Source organism: Rhipicephalus microplus, unplaced genomic scaffold, assembly GCF_043290135.1.
Source record: "Rhipicephalus microplus isolate Deutch F79 unplaced genomic scaffold, USDA_Rmic scaffold_1169, whole genome shotgun sequence".
Classification (NCBI taxonomy): domain Eukaryota; kingdom Metazoa; phylum Arthropoda; class Arachnida; order Ixodida; family Ixodidae; genus Rhipicephalus; species Rhipicephalus microplus.
In genome coordinates this window covers 1-17,384 of record NW_027465710.1, presented here as the reverse complement: position 1 = coordinate 17,384, position 17,384 = coordinate 1, and the positions used below count along the sequence as shown (strand labels likewise).

Below are 17,384 nucleotides of genomic sequence, written 5' to 3'. Positions count from 1 at the left end.
GCCACTAAATGAAGCAGGCTGTCCCTAGAGGACCTGTGCATAAACATTAAAGAAGTCTGTAGCGCTTTGAAATCCTTTGTCAGTCAAGTGTCAAGCTCTTCACTGGCATCCAGTTATAGACTTGAATTAGCATAAACCTATCTTGGAGAACTTGCTCTCTTTTCAGCTAATTAAAGCTCATTCATAACACACAGAGCACAGATTTTAGCTAGTTTCAATTCACAGGTGAGTCTGCTTGTGCAATTCTAAATGCATACATGCATCCTTTGTTTTTTACAGAGCAAGCAGTGTAACAAAGGCTAAGAGGACACATTTCCCTGCTTGCAACACAGAAATATTGTGTCACATTAACAAAAGAGACGTAAATATGTGTCTTGCAATCGAGACAGCATCAAGGCTTATGCTTTCATGTTACAGCATGATGTAACCATTACGTGGAGCAAGAGATGCAAACTTATTCACTAAATGAGCAGAGTTGTATGTTTCTGTTAGCCAGAAGTTGCAATATGCCAGTTTTGCTCACAATGAAAATGCCAAATAATATAGCAGTATCTAGAACTGCCAAGGTGCTAAAATATTATTCAGAATAGTAATATTAAGTCCACAAGCTGCAAGAACTGAAGCTGTTATTCTGTAAAAAATTTCGCATAGGAAAAAAATGGCACTGTGAAATGACCACAAAAGGACTTTTGTGACAGCACTATACCGCATGACAGCAGCATTCTGTGAATATTTTACTGCGATGTGTTGAAGCAACAGTGCGCACCTACTTACGCTGTTTCCATCTTTTGTAGGTGAGCTGTTTTTGGAATTGGCATAGTGGCGTATCCCAGCAACATGAGAAACCAGATCTCTCAAGGTGATTACGACCTGCAGTCATTTTGCACTTATTAATCACAAAACGTACACACTGAAGACAGACTTCAGTGAATTAAAGAATTGCACTATTAAGTTAGCTTCTGCATCAACAATGGAAAAAGAAACATCTTCAGTTCACACAATGGGCACCTGTCTCTCTTTCTATAACAGCAGCATTCAATTCGGACGTCATGTAATAGACTTTAACCGTAACAGCCTTTTCATATCCTCATGAGACAAGCTATGAAGAAGGGCCAAGAACAGTAAATGGGACAGAATGTCTTTATCATAAACTAATGTTCGTTTAATCACACAAATCAATGCCTTCTAGGACATTGCAGTCACTCGAGTCTGAGTTATAGTGTCCGTGCTCGCGCTTTTCAATTCACCAAGCAAACAAGGCAATGGTGTAATTAGGGCTTAAAAATAATATTAAATTCTGAGATATTACTTGCCAAAAGCATATGATTTTGAGGCGGAGCATAGTGGAGTACTCCACATACATTATGACCACCTGTGGTTGTTTACAGTGCATAATACAAATAAATCGGTACATGTGCTTTGTCCCTGTAAAAAACCGCAGCTGAGAATGAAAACTCCCTCATGCACCTTCAAATGTTGTGCTGTTAAGCACAACATTTGAAGTGCTGAGCTATCACAGCTGGTCAGTATTAATGCCTTTATTTAGCAGGTTCTACAAGTCGTATAACATGCAGGTGTGTAGCCGGAAATTTTTTTCGTTGAGGGGGGGGGGGGGCACATTTTGGTTTCAGGGAAGCCACCCCCTCAAAATGGTCTTTTTTCGCTCTCTATGCCAGGGTGAAAAAAATTTCAGGGGTGGCATGAGCTTGGTGTGCCACCCCTTGGCTACGCCCCTGATGAAATGTAATGAAAATCATGCAGCAATGCAACAGCTAGCACTGAAACAGCCACACATATGTAAGCATGAACAATGCACCATGGCCAATGTATCTCTGTCTGGGGTGCATGCTTCCTTGCATCATGATGATCGACCAGCTTGCTAAAAATAAGTTCATTTTTCAGGATAAGGAAAATGGGAATGTTAACCTACCGGCTTGTCATCGAAGGTTTTATTGGGAAAACTTGGCACGTAGTCTTGAATTGGCTTGTCCAGATCGATCTTCCCTTCTTCCCACAGCTTTGCAACTGTCATCATGGCAATTGGCTTGCTGATGCTGCCTATACGCATCACCGTTTGACTTCCACATGGCACCCTGTTTTCAATATCAGCATAGCCAAGACCTAGGTGTAGTAGAGCGGAAGCACTTGTCTGTTACAAACTATAGCCATACGCTATCTACAAATGCACATAATTAAAACAGATAATGTCGGTACCAGTGCCACACGTGACGTCCACTTTTACCATTTGGCTGTAGAGAGCTTTTGACTGAACATGCTCTAGAGGCTTAAAAGATATGCAAACGTCAACTTTAATTCAAATTTTCAGGTGATTAAGAGCCAGAAGCACTAAGGTTGAAGAGAAACTAACTTTTTTTTGCGATTAACGCTTGCCTAAGCATGAAGTTATGTCATAGGGAACTTATTTTTTTAGCTTTTGAATCCGTGTGCAAGTCTTGATGATCGGAACAAGTGCGAAGCTGAGTGTTGTGTAAGAGCACACCTTCGCTCCAAACTGTCTTGCCGTCAACACTCACAGCCACGACGATGCCGGGTACACCCCATTCATCCTGGAATGTAATAAAAGAAGAAAAAACCATACCTAATTAAAACGTGGGAACTAATTAGAGTCGCTATGTTATATTGTAGTTTGCCAGACCAAGATCTGCGACCACAAACCTTCTTTCGTGTGAGAAGTTCGTGAGCGTAGTTGATCGCGTTTTCCAGCTGAGCTTGCCGTCTCGAAACTTTCGAGCAATCGCTCGCATCGGGCGATTCCACTGCATTAGGAGAAGAAGCGAGAACCTTTTGGGTAAGTGCAGGTTGACGAGTCCACGCTTTGTAACCACCGATTCCAGCGCAAACTGCCCCACCGCAAATCGCCAAAGTTTTGAGCACAGCGCGAGATCGACTGCTTCGTGCATCGTCATGTAGGCGCCTTTGCGCCGACGATCTAGCGTCACCGATGCGGCGAGCTAGCGACTGACGTATATAATAACATAAAGTTTTTGTCATCCTGACTTGTTTTTCTTTACACGAATTGGCTGGTGAAATTCAGGCGTCGGAAAGGTCTCATAAACTTGCACAAGCCCACAAGCGTAAACACCGACGATAACGAAACTAAACATTGGTGCTGATATCCATGCCACTTGTCGCATTGTTCGGAGCATAGAGTTTCCTAGGAAACTCTATGGCTCTGAGTACGTTAACCAAGTAGGCGAAGTACACAAATGAGGATATTATCTCATCATAATTACAGAACGTTGTATGACCCGAACTTGTCATTACAGTTATCATCTTGCTGTTTCTTAACAAGCTATCTAATGCGCAAGACCCGGATGTGAAACCACCAAGCGTTCACAACGAGTTTGAATACGATCCAAGTTTATATCCCATGTTTTACGATTACTCGTTTGGGTCAAAGCCTTGCAGTCTGGAAGGAGACCCGGTAAGTGGACAGTTGCCGGCCACCTACTTCGCAATGTTTTCACTAACGAGATGTTCTTCACTTCCAGTGCCGGGTCGGAGAAACGCTGTGCTGTCCGTACATGATCTGTGCCACCTTGAACCCTGATGCTGCAGAGGAGACGGGGTTTTGTACACTGTCGAGAGATGCTGAGTGAAAGTGTTTATAAACCTCGTTGGTCTGTTGCGTTTTTTTTTTTTTTTTAAAGTAGTTGTCCCAAGAACGCTGCGTATATGTGTGTGAATTTGCCTCCAAACGCACAAGTGAAGTGCTAGCACAAAAATGTTCACGCATGTATTTTTTCTTCCCTATGTGGCGCTGATATTGTGCAAATTTGTTCGTCCCTTAACATGGAGCTATCCGTAATTGACTCTCAGAGCCACGGATAAGCAAATGGCATGCAAATAGTCAGATCCAAATTTCTGTTTTCGGTTTCGGTTTTCAAGGGTGTGGCCAACTAAGCGCCGATCCAATCCGTCAAGAGACGGTACAAAACGGGTCGTCTGCGCGCTTCGGCGGCACTCGGTTTCTCTTGGTCGGTGGAGTGGCAAACCGCGCTAGCTTCGGCTGCCCCCACGCTTTACTCTGCTCTGTAATTGTCCACTCGCAACCCATAAACCACCAATGACTATATTTCCGTCCAAACTGTCTCCCAACGGCATCAAGTGTTTGCCACTCTTTCTTCGCGGCACCGTGGTAAAAGGTTCGGTCGAGGCAGCAAGCAGTTGGGCATACCCACCGGTAAGTACTTTCCGTTACTCTCCGCCACTATTTCAATGGATGTCAAGGTACGGTCAAGGCGAGCACCTTTTAAAGAAAAAGAGGTTCTTACTGCCGCTATCCTGCAGTAATGTTGCGCACTATACCGCCACTGATTACAAGCGCTTGATGCCCGAGCCGGCAATCTGATATATAGCGTCACGCAACGTGTACGGGATTGACGTTGGTTCCGCTATACGAAGCCTTTGTGCCAGAGGTTTTTCCTTATGAGATTTCCGCCGTACCGAGACAGTGGAGAGGAACCTTTCTGTATGTAGCTTACGCAAGATATTGGCTTTGACAGTATTTGTGCGGCTCTCTTCTCTGGCGCGACCCCATTAAACATTTGTTGCGTCGTTCGAGCAATCCTTGGTTTGGCGCATTGCTTCTTGTTTTCGTTTATTCTTGCTGGATCTTTCTGCTGTCGATTAACTGTCGTACTGCCACTCGTAATGAACATAGGCGCAATTTATAGCAGTAGGATCTTAGCACTCACGTGGAGAGCTGGCACATGGCCGTCTTTGCGCTCGTTGATTGACCTCTCTTACTGCGCTCCGTCGGCTTGTTTATCCCGCACGGCATGTTTAATGCTGTTTCGCTAAACGAGCTTGGGCAAGATCGGAAGGAAATAAGCTCTGGAATTGGCCTTGAATGAATAAACTAGTTGTCGTGATTAAGGGTGCTTTACCTCTTCAGTCCGTTTCGCCTCGCGCAACCTGGCTGAGCTAGGCGTCAAGCTCTTTTGCCGTACTCACCTATAGCTATCCAAAAAATATGTAATTATGTAATAATTTTAAGCACTCATTAAAAAAACTAGCTTATTATAACTGTATTACAAAGCTTCTGAATAACATTCAGGTGCCGGGGGGGGGGGGGGGGAGATAGTTGGACTACATGCACTTTGGCAATATCTCGAGCTTTGAAAAATAAGCCATTCTTTATTGGTGTTGCCCAAAGTTTGTTTAATGAGATCGAATTCTTTTGGACTTTTCCAGTTTGCATTGTCTGTTCATTTGTATTGAACCTTTTTTTTTTCTTTCTTTTTGGTCCTCTCTGAATAGTCAATAGTCCAATACACGGATCGTCGAGCCGCTGTACTGAGAGAACTCGGTTAAAATTGGTTACCGTATATAAACGGAGCCCACTGGTTGTGCACTGTGCTTTAATTAATATTTTCAGCGGAGACTCGAACAAGTCTTCATGTGACAAAAGAAAGTTCTTTGGAGGACCAGCAAAAGCTGGTGGACTAAGCCAGGGTCGGCAGCAATTAAGAGCCCAAAGGCTCCTAGAATATCATGTTACAGTGGCTTGGAAAGTCTACCTTCTAAACAGTTTCAAGATAGAATGCCATCAAATGAAGTGGTTCATGTGACTGAGAAAGAAAGAAGACCCCTCTCTCTCTGACTGGTTCTCAAATAAATGTTTACTTTCTCCGGTTACTTTCTCGAGTAAAAATTTATTTAATGTGTGGTAGAATGCAATCTGAGTCATATATATTTTAAAGACTCTTATCTGAAGGCATATATTCAGGGGACACAACATGTCTGGATTTTCAGCAACACTGTTTCACCGGTGCAGCGTCCCATGAGATAAGTGAGGGGGAAGCCTGGCTGCAGTCAATGCCTCGTACACAACTTATAGGGAGCTGCAGTGATATGATCTATCAATAAAGTGCTTTTGCACTAATCACATTATCGTCAACATTTTCTCTAAAGCGATTACTTCCACACCTTTTATTTTATCCTGCTGTTCCTATTTAATTTTTTATTATCTGTAAACCCTAGCTTTCCTTGCAGGACTATCTTATAGTGGCCTGAAAGTTTTCTTGGTATTTCAAGCATTGAATATATATGTCTTTTGTATTTTAATTTACACCTGCAATCAGCTAATTTTAATACATTTTTGTGACAACCTAGACAATGCAAATGGCTTCACTTATAGGCAAGAAAACTGGAACAGTACAGTGATGTAGAGCGAGCTACATTTGCCCATTTGTGTGAAATTTGACTCAGTCTAGACATCAGCAGTAATGCAGGCACTACAGAATCGGGGAATTGACGAACTAAACATACTGGAAAAAATCTACAGTGGATTCACAGCCACCGTAGTTCTCCATAAAGAAAGTGACATAATCCCAATAAAGAAGGGTGTAAGGCAGGGAGACACAATCTCTCCAATGCTATTTGCTGCGAGTTTACAGTAGGTTTTCAGGGCCCTATATTGGGAAGAAGTTAGGGATAAGAGTTAATAGAGAGTATCTTAGTAACCTGCGATTTGCTGATGACATTGCCTTGATGAGTAACTCAGAGGGACGAATTGCAGTTAATGATTACTGAACTTGACACGGTAATCGGAATAGTATGTCTGAAAATTAATATGCACAAAACTAAAGTAATGTGCAAAACAGTCTCTGCAGAAAACAGTACTGTTTGATAGGTGGAGAGACGCTGAAAGTTGTGAAGGAATATGTCTACTTAGGACAAATAGTAACCACGGAGCTGAACCATGAAAGTGAAATAACTAGTAGAATAAGGGTGGGGTGGATCACATTCAACAAGCATTCTCAAATCATGAATGGTAATCTCACTAACCCTCAAAAGGAAGGTATATAGCAGCTACATCTTGCCAGTACTCACCTACGGAGCAGAAACCTGGAGGCTTACAGGAAGGGTTCAGATTAAATTGAGGGTGATGCAGCGAGCAACGGAAAAGAAATTGATAGGTGTAACCTTAAGAGACGAAGAGAGAGCAGAGTGTGTCGGGGAACAAACCGGAGTTAAGGATATCGTAGTTAAAATCGGGAAAAAGATATGGGCCGGGCACGTAGCACGTAGGCAGGATAACCGCTGGTCATTAAGGGTCATCAACTGACTGTAGAAAGCAAACCCATTAAGGGGAGACAGAAAGTTAGGCGGGCCTGTGAGATTAGGAAGTTTGCAGGTATAAAGCGGCAGAAGAAAGCACAAGACCGGGTTGATTGGTGGATCATGGGAGAGGCCTTTGTCCTGCAGTGGGCATTGTGGGGCTGATGAGGATGTGACGTCAAGTGCCTGATACTGTTCATCATCATAAGCCTGACTACGCCCACTGCAGGACAAAGGCCTCTCCCATGATCCACCAATCAACCCGGTCTTGTGCTTTCTGCTGCCACTTTATATCTGCAAACTTCCTAATCTCAACTGCGCATCTAACTTTCTGTCTCCCCCTCACCCGCTTGCCTTCTCTGGGCGATGCTGTTCACTCTACCTTAAAAACCTGCGTGTCAAATGTTCTCGTATATTTGGAATGTCTCAGTAAATTTTATAGAAGATTCAGATTTCATTGACAAACCAAAAACAATAATGTTCTAGCTAATATCTACTCGCATTTATGTTATAGTGCTCATATTAGCATACAAGGGACGCTTAGGCTAGCACAACTGTTATGCAGATAAAAAACAGATGTTCATCATGGTTTTGGTGCGTAGATCCCATACAAAATTTCTAGGTTGTCACCGAGTACACAAGCCAACAAAAAAAAAAGACCAAGCGAACTGTTAATTGTACAAGAAAATAAGTTTATAATTTCGATCTCAGTGACACAGTCTCATTTCTGTTAATATGAATTAATTTAATTGAATATAGTCATGAATAGCTATGTGCTTGGAAACTACCACTTCTCATTGCATGTTTTTTTGCCTTTTCTACAATTATTTTGTCTGCTCCAAAATGTTTACACACTAGCCGAATTTTTCTTGTGGTCATGAGGATTCTGTCCCAGGCCTCACTTGAAGGTGACTGTCCCTATTGCTCTAAAGTTTTAGATAATGCTGCTGTGTTGCTAGGTTCATTGTAATGTTATACACAAAAAAACTATGAAAGGAGCCTAAATTTCATTTTCCAGTTGTCAAGTGAGCTTTACGTTGTCATGAAGTATTACATTTTATTGTGAGTTTGCTACATCTAAACCAAATGAAAAGTCATCAAATGTTTACATTTCACCTAAATATGAGGTTCGTGGCCATCAGAATTTTTTGAGGCACTTTGTTTTCTTACGCAGTCACCTTAGGTGCCGTGTTGCTCAGCCATTTAAAAATGCTGGTTACATTCACAATGTGTATGTATGAGGATAGTTAGCTTTCAGAGTTCCCGCTCTGGTCGAATGTCAGTATAAGTTAGCATGTTGTCAGGGTTGAAGAATTTGTTTCTGCCAGTGCTGTCCCAACACATGACAACAAGTGTGAAATGTCATATTTATTTCAGACAAGCCACTCCATTCTAGTGAATTTGTTGTTGCTTTGTTTGTTTTCACATGGCTGAAATGCCTTTTTTTTCATAGTTCGTTTTTATCACTGTCGACGTGATTCTTCTGACTAGCGAACACCTCTGGCTATTAATGTCATGAATTAATCGCTGATCCAATAGGGTTCTCGTGCTTCTTGATATTTAAAACTTGGGCACAGGAATGTACAACTGTTCGACAATGACTCATCTCACACAACGGTTCTCTCATCAAACATGTGTGCTTTATCTTTAATCGCACTTTGTTTACTATTGCCACTATATAGACTTTTAACACCTCATATACAAGATCAGTCTGTTCGTACTTGGCTCTGAGACAATCCACGAAGTTACATTTTTTTCCTTATTTACATTACAGTGTGTCCAATTAGCTGTATTGTTACCACTCTGAAATTATAAAAGTGTAGCATTAAAGGTTTCGTGTATCGGTTCTAGTCGTACCTTAGTCTAACCTTTCCTTATAGCTTTTCAAGATGGATACGTCATAGCTTTGTGAGAAGGTCATTTCAAATGTCATCTGTTCCAAGAATCTTTCTGACATCAAGATTTTTTTGGGGTGTCATGGACAAATGGGATTCGTCCACGAATTTGCGAAATAAATTATGCTTAAGCTATTCCATTGGTAGATGTTTGCATGGCTACACATTTTCAGACATCAGTGGTTCTGTAGGTATGTATTACAAGCATACAAGCTGAAATCTTAAACTTCACATGAACTGCGAACACTGGAAACTAAAAAATACATTCAGGTTGCTGTAGCTTACATTTCCATTCTCAGTAGTCCATATTATATCTCTATATCAAAATAAAGAATAATACTAAGCATTATTTGTTGTGGCTGGTGTCTGAATGATGGAAATATTTCTTCCTTCATCCCCGCCTATCTGCAACGCATTTCCGTGACATAGTACTGATTAGCCTGCAGAGCTATCTTTATGGTTTCTGAAGCTGCGGTTCACTTAATAAAGAAAAAAAAATGCCAAAACCCAAATTAACTAGGTTTTAAAGGGCCAATAAAGACAAAGTTAGCTTGATATATATTAGCTTTGTGAAGTACTAAGAAATCCACTTTTGTTATGAGAAAAGGCTTGATTGACCAGAAGACAAGCGAATACAAAATACAAACGAGGTGCATCTTTGAAGTTCCTTCACCGGCTTGGGAACAATATTTTCTATCATATCTGCTCACTTTCAGTTGATTTCTATGTGATAAAAGTTGACTGTTACTTATGCCAAAAAGCCAAAGAATAACCTTAACGATTTTCAAGAACTTTTCAACTGGCTTACTCAAAAGTTTGAAATTTACGTCTTTGCACTAGCATACTAGCTTCAAGGTTAAACTCTAAAATTGAAAACATGGAAGATATGCCGTACTGGAGAGCCGTGGATGGATTTCAGCCCCACGAGCCTCTTTAGCGTTAACTATAGTATTCTTAATATGTGAGCGCTTTTGCGCTTGGCTGCGTTGAAGTTTTGGAATGCGAGTGGACATGACGCCATAGCTGCTAACTACACTGAAAAGCTGTTCCAGGTCATTCTAAAGCCAGGCACTCGTGTGTTGATGCATTGTAAGTTACTTATCTTCATAATTTTCACCATTTGCTACAATTGATATGACTCCAAATCACCATGAACCTCTGATGTTTTTGGAAGTATAAGCATGGTGCTTTCAGCTAGAGGTATGTTGCAACTTGCCAGCATTAATATTGTGAGTCTCTAGACAATGAACATTCCATTCATGTCAATTAGTCATCGCTATTGCATGTGTTTTGCCAGGACTTACACAGAATAGAATAGGTGTCGCTAAGGGAGTTTTGGCATTGCATGTGCAGTGTTACAAAACGAAAAATTCCGGCTTGTACCAGAGCACTAAAAAATTTTTGCCTACTTGAAAATGGTGTCTGTTACTTTAGCGCTTAAATGCTTAGTTTTTGTGACTGAGGTTTGTTTACTTCTGTGACTGGCACTGCGGGGACCTGAAATTCTTGGCTACTGTACTTAATATTTAGCGAGGAAAAAAAGTGGAGCGTGATTGAAAAGGGTCACGTTTAATTTTTTGCTGCAGCCAACTTCTCGCAAGAGCTTGTGTCGAAAATCCCTGCGGACCTGGATTGTGGAGTATACTATGGCTGGGCTTCCGTCAATGACGGGCCAGTCAACAAGATGGTGATGAGTGTTGGCTGGAACCCGTACTACAAGAATGAGAAAAAGTCTATGGTAAGGTGCCAGGGAAAAAAAAAACATTTTAGTGTTTCTATTGGCATCATTTGCTGCTAATTTGGTGACCAAGTTGTCAGGCATCGCCATTGATCTGTATGGTAAAGTTGTCGAAGCTAAGCTATTACGGTGTAATCGCTACACGACAGTTTGAAAATCAGCCTCTTTCTTGTGCTATTAGGCTGCATTAGATACTTTCAACATAAAATTTGCATGAAAACTAAAAAAATTGATGGCCTAGTAATCAGTGACGTGCTACCCAAATGTCAACTTTAGTGACAAACATGATTCATTTCTGAGCTGAAAATTTCATGATAAAGCGATATAACAAAAGTTTCTGATGCTTGTATCTCGTTACGCTTCTGTGCTGTGGAAGAAATTTTATAATACAGGTGTAAAATTAATGCCTTCTTGACACACTCGTATGTCAGTTGCATTCTTGAATGAGACAACTTCACTTGTCAAAATGTTAGCTTCGGCAACACTTTGTGTTCATGAATTTTTCATCATCTGTAGAGTTGCAAAGCTCGCTCTCTTTTTAGGCCGTGCGACACGTTGCGTCAGACCCAAGATAAATGTGTTTTTCACAGCTGCCATGGTACGAAAAACCTGCCAGGCCCGCTGTAGGGACTGTGAAATATGTGGCACTCTATCCACTTGCAGCTGCAGCTGCCACTTTTATTGTCCCAACTTTCAACTGCGGTTTTTCCTTGTTCTCGGCAGGTAGTGCTGCTGTAGTCTGTTTCTTAGGCAAGCGTTGAGGTGTACATACAATGCCATGTTGTTTCTACTTAGCAGCAATTTCCCCCTAACATAGTGTACCATTGGCTCATGATAATTTGGCCTGGAAATATGAAGTATATTTGCTGCAAGTAATTAACTCTGTACAGCCCAACTGATAATTTCAATTACACCCATTTTTACAGCTGGACAGTTAGTTTGAGAAGCTGAACACAAAGACCATAGTATCGTTTTTTACACACCAGAGCACTTTTCTGTTGTGGCTTGTTTAGTAAACACGATTTATTTAATTGTTGTATTAAGAACAAGTAACACTAGTGTTCTTAGTAGAAATATACTTTCCATGAGCAGTGACAGAGGTGAAAAAGTTGTTTTGATCTTTCTTTACGGGGTAGTACTTTTTGGTAGTAGTTGAAAAATTCATTCTAGCTTCATTACCATTCAATGCAAATGTTTTGCTAATCTGATAAAAACGGTTTAAGGTTAATCTATGCTGATATGCATAGATTTATTGAGTGTCACATAGCAAGTGTATTGCTTCTTATAGAACTTTCATTTCAGGACCTTTCCTGAACAAAACAGCCAACTGTGACCACGCATAAACAACCCTGAATGATGTACATGTTTTGTGCAGCTTTTTCTAGCTTTGGGTAGATAGCTGATCTTGTAAGGCATGAAAGAACTCACGGCTATGTGTCTGTCACTTTATTGTATTGTAATCAATACATTTCAAAAAAGAAAATCGAGGCTGTTGTATGATATGTCGAGTAGACCGTAGTGGGTTTAAAATTAGGTTGGATTTTATTTATTTGTTAAGCTTCTTAAGCTTCTTACTTATAAATGTTAGTTTTTCCAAAGATAATAGCAATGAGCAAGACAGTAAGCATGCATTCCAAGCTCTGTTGAGTACTTTTTATTTGTCAGCAACATTGTTTGGTTTTGCTGACAGAGCTGTTATCCTAACATTTATTTTGTTGGGTTGATTTCACTCCTTGAAACAAACAGCACAAGGCTGCATTAAGATGTCGATCACATTCTTAACAATACCCTCATTTGATAACTGTAGGAAACTCACATCATGCACAAGTTTGACGAAGACTTCTATGGAGCAATGCTCAAAGTTGTGGTGCTGGGCTTTCTGAGACCTGAAAAGAACTTCAGCTCTCTAGGTGAGCCTCTGGATCATTCTATTAATAGTACAGCCTTTTTTTTTCTTCATGCTTTAATTGAACTGTGCATACAGTAGCCTTTGAATTGATTTGATATTGATGCTTACACAGCAACAGCTGCTGCGGGCTCACTTCGCAAGTTTAGAGCTTGCCTGTGTAATTTCTGTAGTCCTAGAAAGCAGTTAGAAAAAACAAACACATTGATGATTTAGGACCTATTTATGCGGTAGTTCGAAAATAGATTGTACATTACCATTAAAGCACTGATAATAAAACAAAACTGAATGCAGAGTGGTTCCGTGTAAAGTTTGCTCTGAATTTTCGTTGTGCTAACCATTATTGATTTGAAAAGTTCCCATGACATAACATATATACAAGGCACTAATCGTGTTTTGCACAAATAAGATGCCAATTTACTACGTCAATGTGCAGCCATCAGCACTTTCAACTCGAACGCTCCTACGCGTGGCCTCGACTCGCTTCGACTGAGGTCAGCACCACCAAGCGTTGAAAATGATATGCTTGCTACAGTTAAGGATAGATGTAGCACGTGTCGGTTTCACTAGTAAATTTTTGTTTCCAGTCTGCCTGACCGGCGGGTCAAATGCAATCACTTTGCATGCTGTTTTCGCCACGTTTTGTACGTGGCTACCTTATAGCACACATCCATGGTGTTCGTTATCGAATACTTATCTTGTCAATGAACTATTACGTGCGGCAGCTTACGTACCTTTCGAGTTTCAATTCGTAGCTGCTGCTCAAAAGGAATCCCATGTATAAAAATTAGAGCAAAAGCACGTGCATGGCATTTCTAAAAGTGACACAATAAATCTGAAATGCAGTGGCGTTTTTCATGTCCTGATTCAATAATTTTCAGACCGTGTGAATTGAACTGCATGTTCTCGCAATTTAAAGTGTGCCTTGCTGCTCAGTTGGCGCTGCATGGGAGATGTGGTCTTGGAGCGCAACATTTGTGCAGGTAATAATATGTGGGGTTTAATACCCCATGCAGAAGCATAATTTGATTATAAGATAATATGACAATTTAAGCTTTTATGCAAAAACCACACTCGAAAATTGCTTTGTTTGCATTATATCCATGCGTATTTCTTGCTGAGAACATGCAAAAACATATAAAACTCGTAATGTGTGTAAGCTGTCGCACGGAATGGTTCATTGTGGAGATAAGTATATACAACTAACATCATGGGTGCGCGCGATAATGTAGCCACAAGCAAAATGTGGCGAAAACAGGATGCGAAGTGAGTGCATTTGACCCGCTGGTCACACAGACTGGAAACAGAAATTTACTAGTGAAACCCACACGCGCTACATCTATCGTTAACTGCAGCAAGTACTTTATTTTTAAAGCTTAGCTGCGCTGACTTCAGTCCAAGCAAGCTGAAGCCACGCAGCGGAGCGTTCGAGTTAAAGGTTCTGACAGCTGTACATTCTCAGCTTAATATTTGAAAAAAGTACTTGTGCTTTTTACAGTTATTACTGACATCTCTGTTTCTCATTGTGCATTTAGTCTAATTAGCTGTAGGAGGATGCAGGTTCTGTGAATTCTGCTCTGTTTTATGATCAATTGTTCCCCACTGACTTCACCTTTCTTTCTTCCACCCTGCTAACACCCATCGCTCATCTGGTCCAGACGAGCTAATTTCGGCCATCAAAGCAGACATACGGAATGCCAACGAAAACCTCGACCGTGAGGAGTGGCAGCAATACAAGAGCCACAAGTTTTTCTCCGAGAACATTGCTAATGGCACTGACGTCGTGCGACAGGAGACGTGATCCTGGAATTCTTAGAGAAATTTTACAATTGTCCCCACCACCGTTTTCTTACGTTCCTTACCGCGACAATGCACACTAACTTATTTGTATCATTTCTCTCATCGCCTGTCCAAAATTCAAGCACATTCCTCATCCCCGGTGTAGTGCATTTATAAAAATGTATTTGTTGCGAATGTGAGTGGGTTAGTATTGCAAGACTCTTTGGCCTCCTCTTGAAGAGATTGACTCTGAGCAGGTACAAGAATGGAAAGTGCCTGCAGAAATATTGCACCTAATTTGCCAGCTTTCTGCATCGATTGTCTCCATAGAAACTAAATTATTTGCATCATTTCTTGTTGTTCGTTCAAACTCAAGCATAAATGATAAAGCATCTAAATAATGCATTTGAGAACTTCTTTCTAAACGCAGGTTTAGTAAGATGCTTCCTACTGTTAGTATATGTTGCATTTGAACAAGTGATTATTTAGAAACAGTATTTAAATCCTAGGTTATGAGTGGAAGCATGCGTTTTTTTCAAACACCGGTGTTACCTGTGCAATGTTGAAAGAAGCAGTCGAAAGTGCTTTAGTGTCGCTGTCCGTTTTTGCCTTCCACTGTTGTCTAGGCCAACAATATGCGAGAGGGAACTAACTGCAGATGCAGTTGTAAATGCTGTGTTGTGTGTGGAAGTTTCAAAGCAGTTAGAAGGCTAAGGTGCTAAATTGTCAGTGTCATTCTGCTAATTAATCTGCCCTGAGAAAGCTTAGCGCATCATGATTCAGCCCATGATGACGAGAAATTAGATGTGTTAAGACAAAAAATTAAACATCGGGATTGCAATGGTGAGTTTTACCAGCGATGACTGAACACAGTTCTACTGGCATTGCTATGACCTCAACATGCAAAGATAAGCCAGGCGATGCTCGCATGTCGTGCGGCGCCCTTCTATTTCACGTTCAGTCAAGATATTAAACCTTGCGAGTGCGTTCCCTCATGCTGCATAGGAGCGCACTGAGTAAAATAGTCAACTTTGGAGGTTAATTTCTTATTACTGTCATGGTTGACATGCAAGTACTCTAATGTAAATTTCCCATGCTTTTTAATTTTGAAATTATGACTATCAAATTCCAAGTGACTGTGAACATTTCCAATGAGCTGTACCATACTTTTTATGCCTGAATTGGATGGCACTTTGTTTAAATCATTTCTGCGATTGTGAAAAAATGTTTATGTATTTGAAAAAGTTTACTAACAATTTTTTTGCATCATTAGTTAATAGCTATTTAATCATCTAGAGCCTCTACTTGCTGCATGGAATCGATCCTGTAAAGTTAAGGTAAGCATGTGTGGTAAATTTTGTGGCAGAGTAAGAAGTTTGCTGACAATGCAATTGAGAGCTTATTAGTTATACATCCATGACAGGAATAGCAGCTTACTGATGTTATTGAAGGGAAGGCTGAATAATGAATACATATGTCAACTGCTAAGTTACGGGGTCAAAAAAAGCTTAAAAAGTATGAAAAGAAATTGAAAAAGAAGTCAACATAACTAAGATAATGTTAACACGAAGAAACATCAAGTCAGCAGTATTAGTGAGAAAAGAATTGCCAGTATCCAACATCCCGGTGGATATTTGGGATATGAAGCAGAGTTGTTCATTTCTTGTAATTTACAAAGCCGGTTATTTATTTGTTGGGATTAACACAAGAGGAGGATAACACTGTTGAGGGCAGAAGAAACCTTAACAATTAGAGACAATGTGAAAACATTGCAGGAGGAAAATAGCTAGCACGTGACGAGAGTGATTCACTACCCCTGGAAAAGAGCAATTGTGCTGCATCAGGCTTATGCAGGCCGATTGTGATTGTAGTCTTTCAGCTTGCCATGAAAGCTCTGCAGAAACAATGACGATTCACTGTTGAGGTAGCAGCAGGGCAGGCAAGCTTAGCATAAGCATGCTACTGTACTAAGCAAGCTTCACGACTTGACAAGTGCTGCTTTCATTTTATTTTTGCACTCGTGTAATTTAAATAAGGTACTTGTTACACTTGTTCAGTAGAACTCTGCTAGTACATTCCTTACTCATAAGTTATATTGGTTACGATGTTTCTGAAGCCTATGAGAAGGCAGCAGGTTTGTGTCGCATGTCATCTGTACATTACGACGATGTGTTAGGTTCTACTGCAATCGTTAGCCGATTTTTTATGTTGTAGTGTGTCTTGTGGGATCAAGGTGTCGGGTGGCCTTTTCAAGCACATGTGCTTAATTTGTTAATTTATTCGCATCTTTGGTTTCTCTGCTTCCTTCAAACGTTGTACAATGTTCAGAGCGGTCTTGTTGTGTCAGCGTTCTATCGTTTTGTAGATGCAAGCTTCTGAGATTACAATGTTTTACTGGCGAGATGTGGGCACTCAAACTCATTTTTTATCACGCAAATCTAGCATCACCATTGCTGTTGAGCATCACTTTTGGGCAGTGTCATGTGTTTTATTGGAAATTCCTGATGTGCTATCTTTTAATTCTAATGCATGAAAAGGCCCACCTTGGTGCATTTACAAAGAGATCTGACCTATTGGCACTACTTTATTTTTTTTATATGTATCGATTCAAATGCAGTTATTTTAATAAAGGAGTTACAGTTGTGTGCTTTGTTTCTGTGGTTCTTGTATAGATTTTTCACGAAACAACTTGGTGAAAATTTATTAGCACTACTGATACCCATAAAAATTTTTAGGAGCAACAACTCTCACAGTCTCTGGGAGAAGTAGTATTTTAAACTTGTTAAAAATGTTTTAGATGCATAGCGCATTTTAAAGGGGTCCAAAAATATGATTTTAATGTTTCATGAAAGCCAGCCTGCTTGTTAGATGTAACTACAAAGACTGCATCTGCATTTTGCACAAAACACTCGTTACCAGTGAAAGAGAGGCTCGTTACTTCCTTTATGCCTCAGATTTTCGAGGTTTGCTCAAAAGTCTA

General features: G+C 40.5%; 2 protein-coding genes across 2 annotated transcripts; one reads left to right on the top strand and one right to left on the bottom strand.

Annotated features, from left to right (window-relative positions):
• Positions 1-6: 6 nt before the first annotated feature.
• Positions 7-3,110, bottom strand: LOC142796133 (serine beta-lactamase-like protein LACTB, mitochondrial). Its single transcript, XM_075886229.1, has 4 exons — positions 2,677-3,110; positions 2,501-2,567; positions 1,931-2,121; positions 7-870 (listed from the first exon to the last, which is right to left on the bottom strand). The coding sequence occupies exons 1-4, from the start codon at positions 3,010-3,012 to the stop codon at positions 553-555; spliced, it is 912 nt and encodes a 303-aa protein (XP_075742344.1). The 5' UTR covers positions 3,013-3,110; the 3' UTR covers positions 7-552.
• An 834-nt stretch (positions 3,111-3,944) lies between these two features.
• LOC119172055 (Riboflavin kinase) lies at positions 3,945-17,047 on the top strand. The gene is given in 5 exon segments (XM_037423027.2): positions 3,945-4,163; positions 4,166-4,204; positions 10,568-10,719; positions 12,527-12,629; positions 14,284-17,047. Coding segments are annotated over 5 exon segments (513 nt in total). The 5' UTR covers positions 3,945-4,087; the 3' UTR covers positions 14,427-17,047.
• Positions 17,048-17,384: the final 337 nt, after the last annotated feature.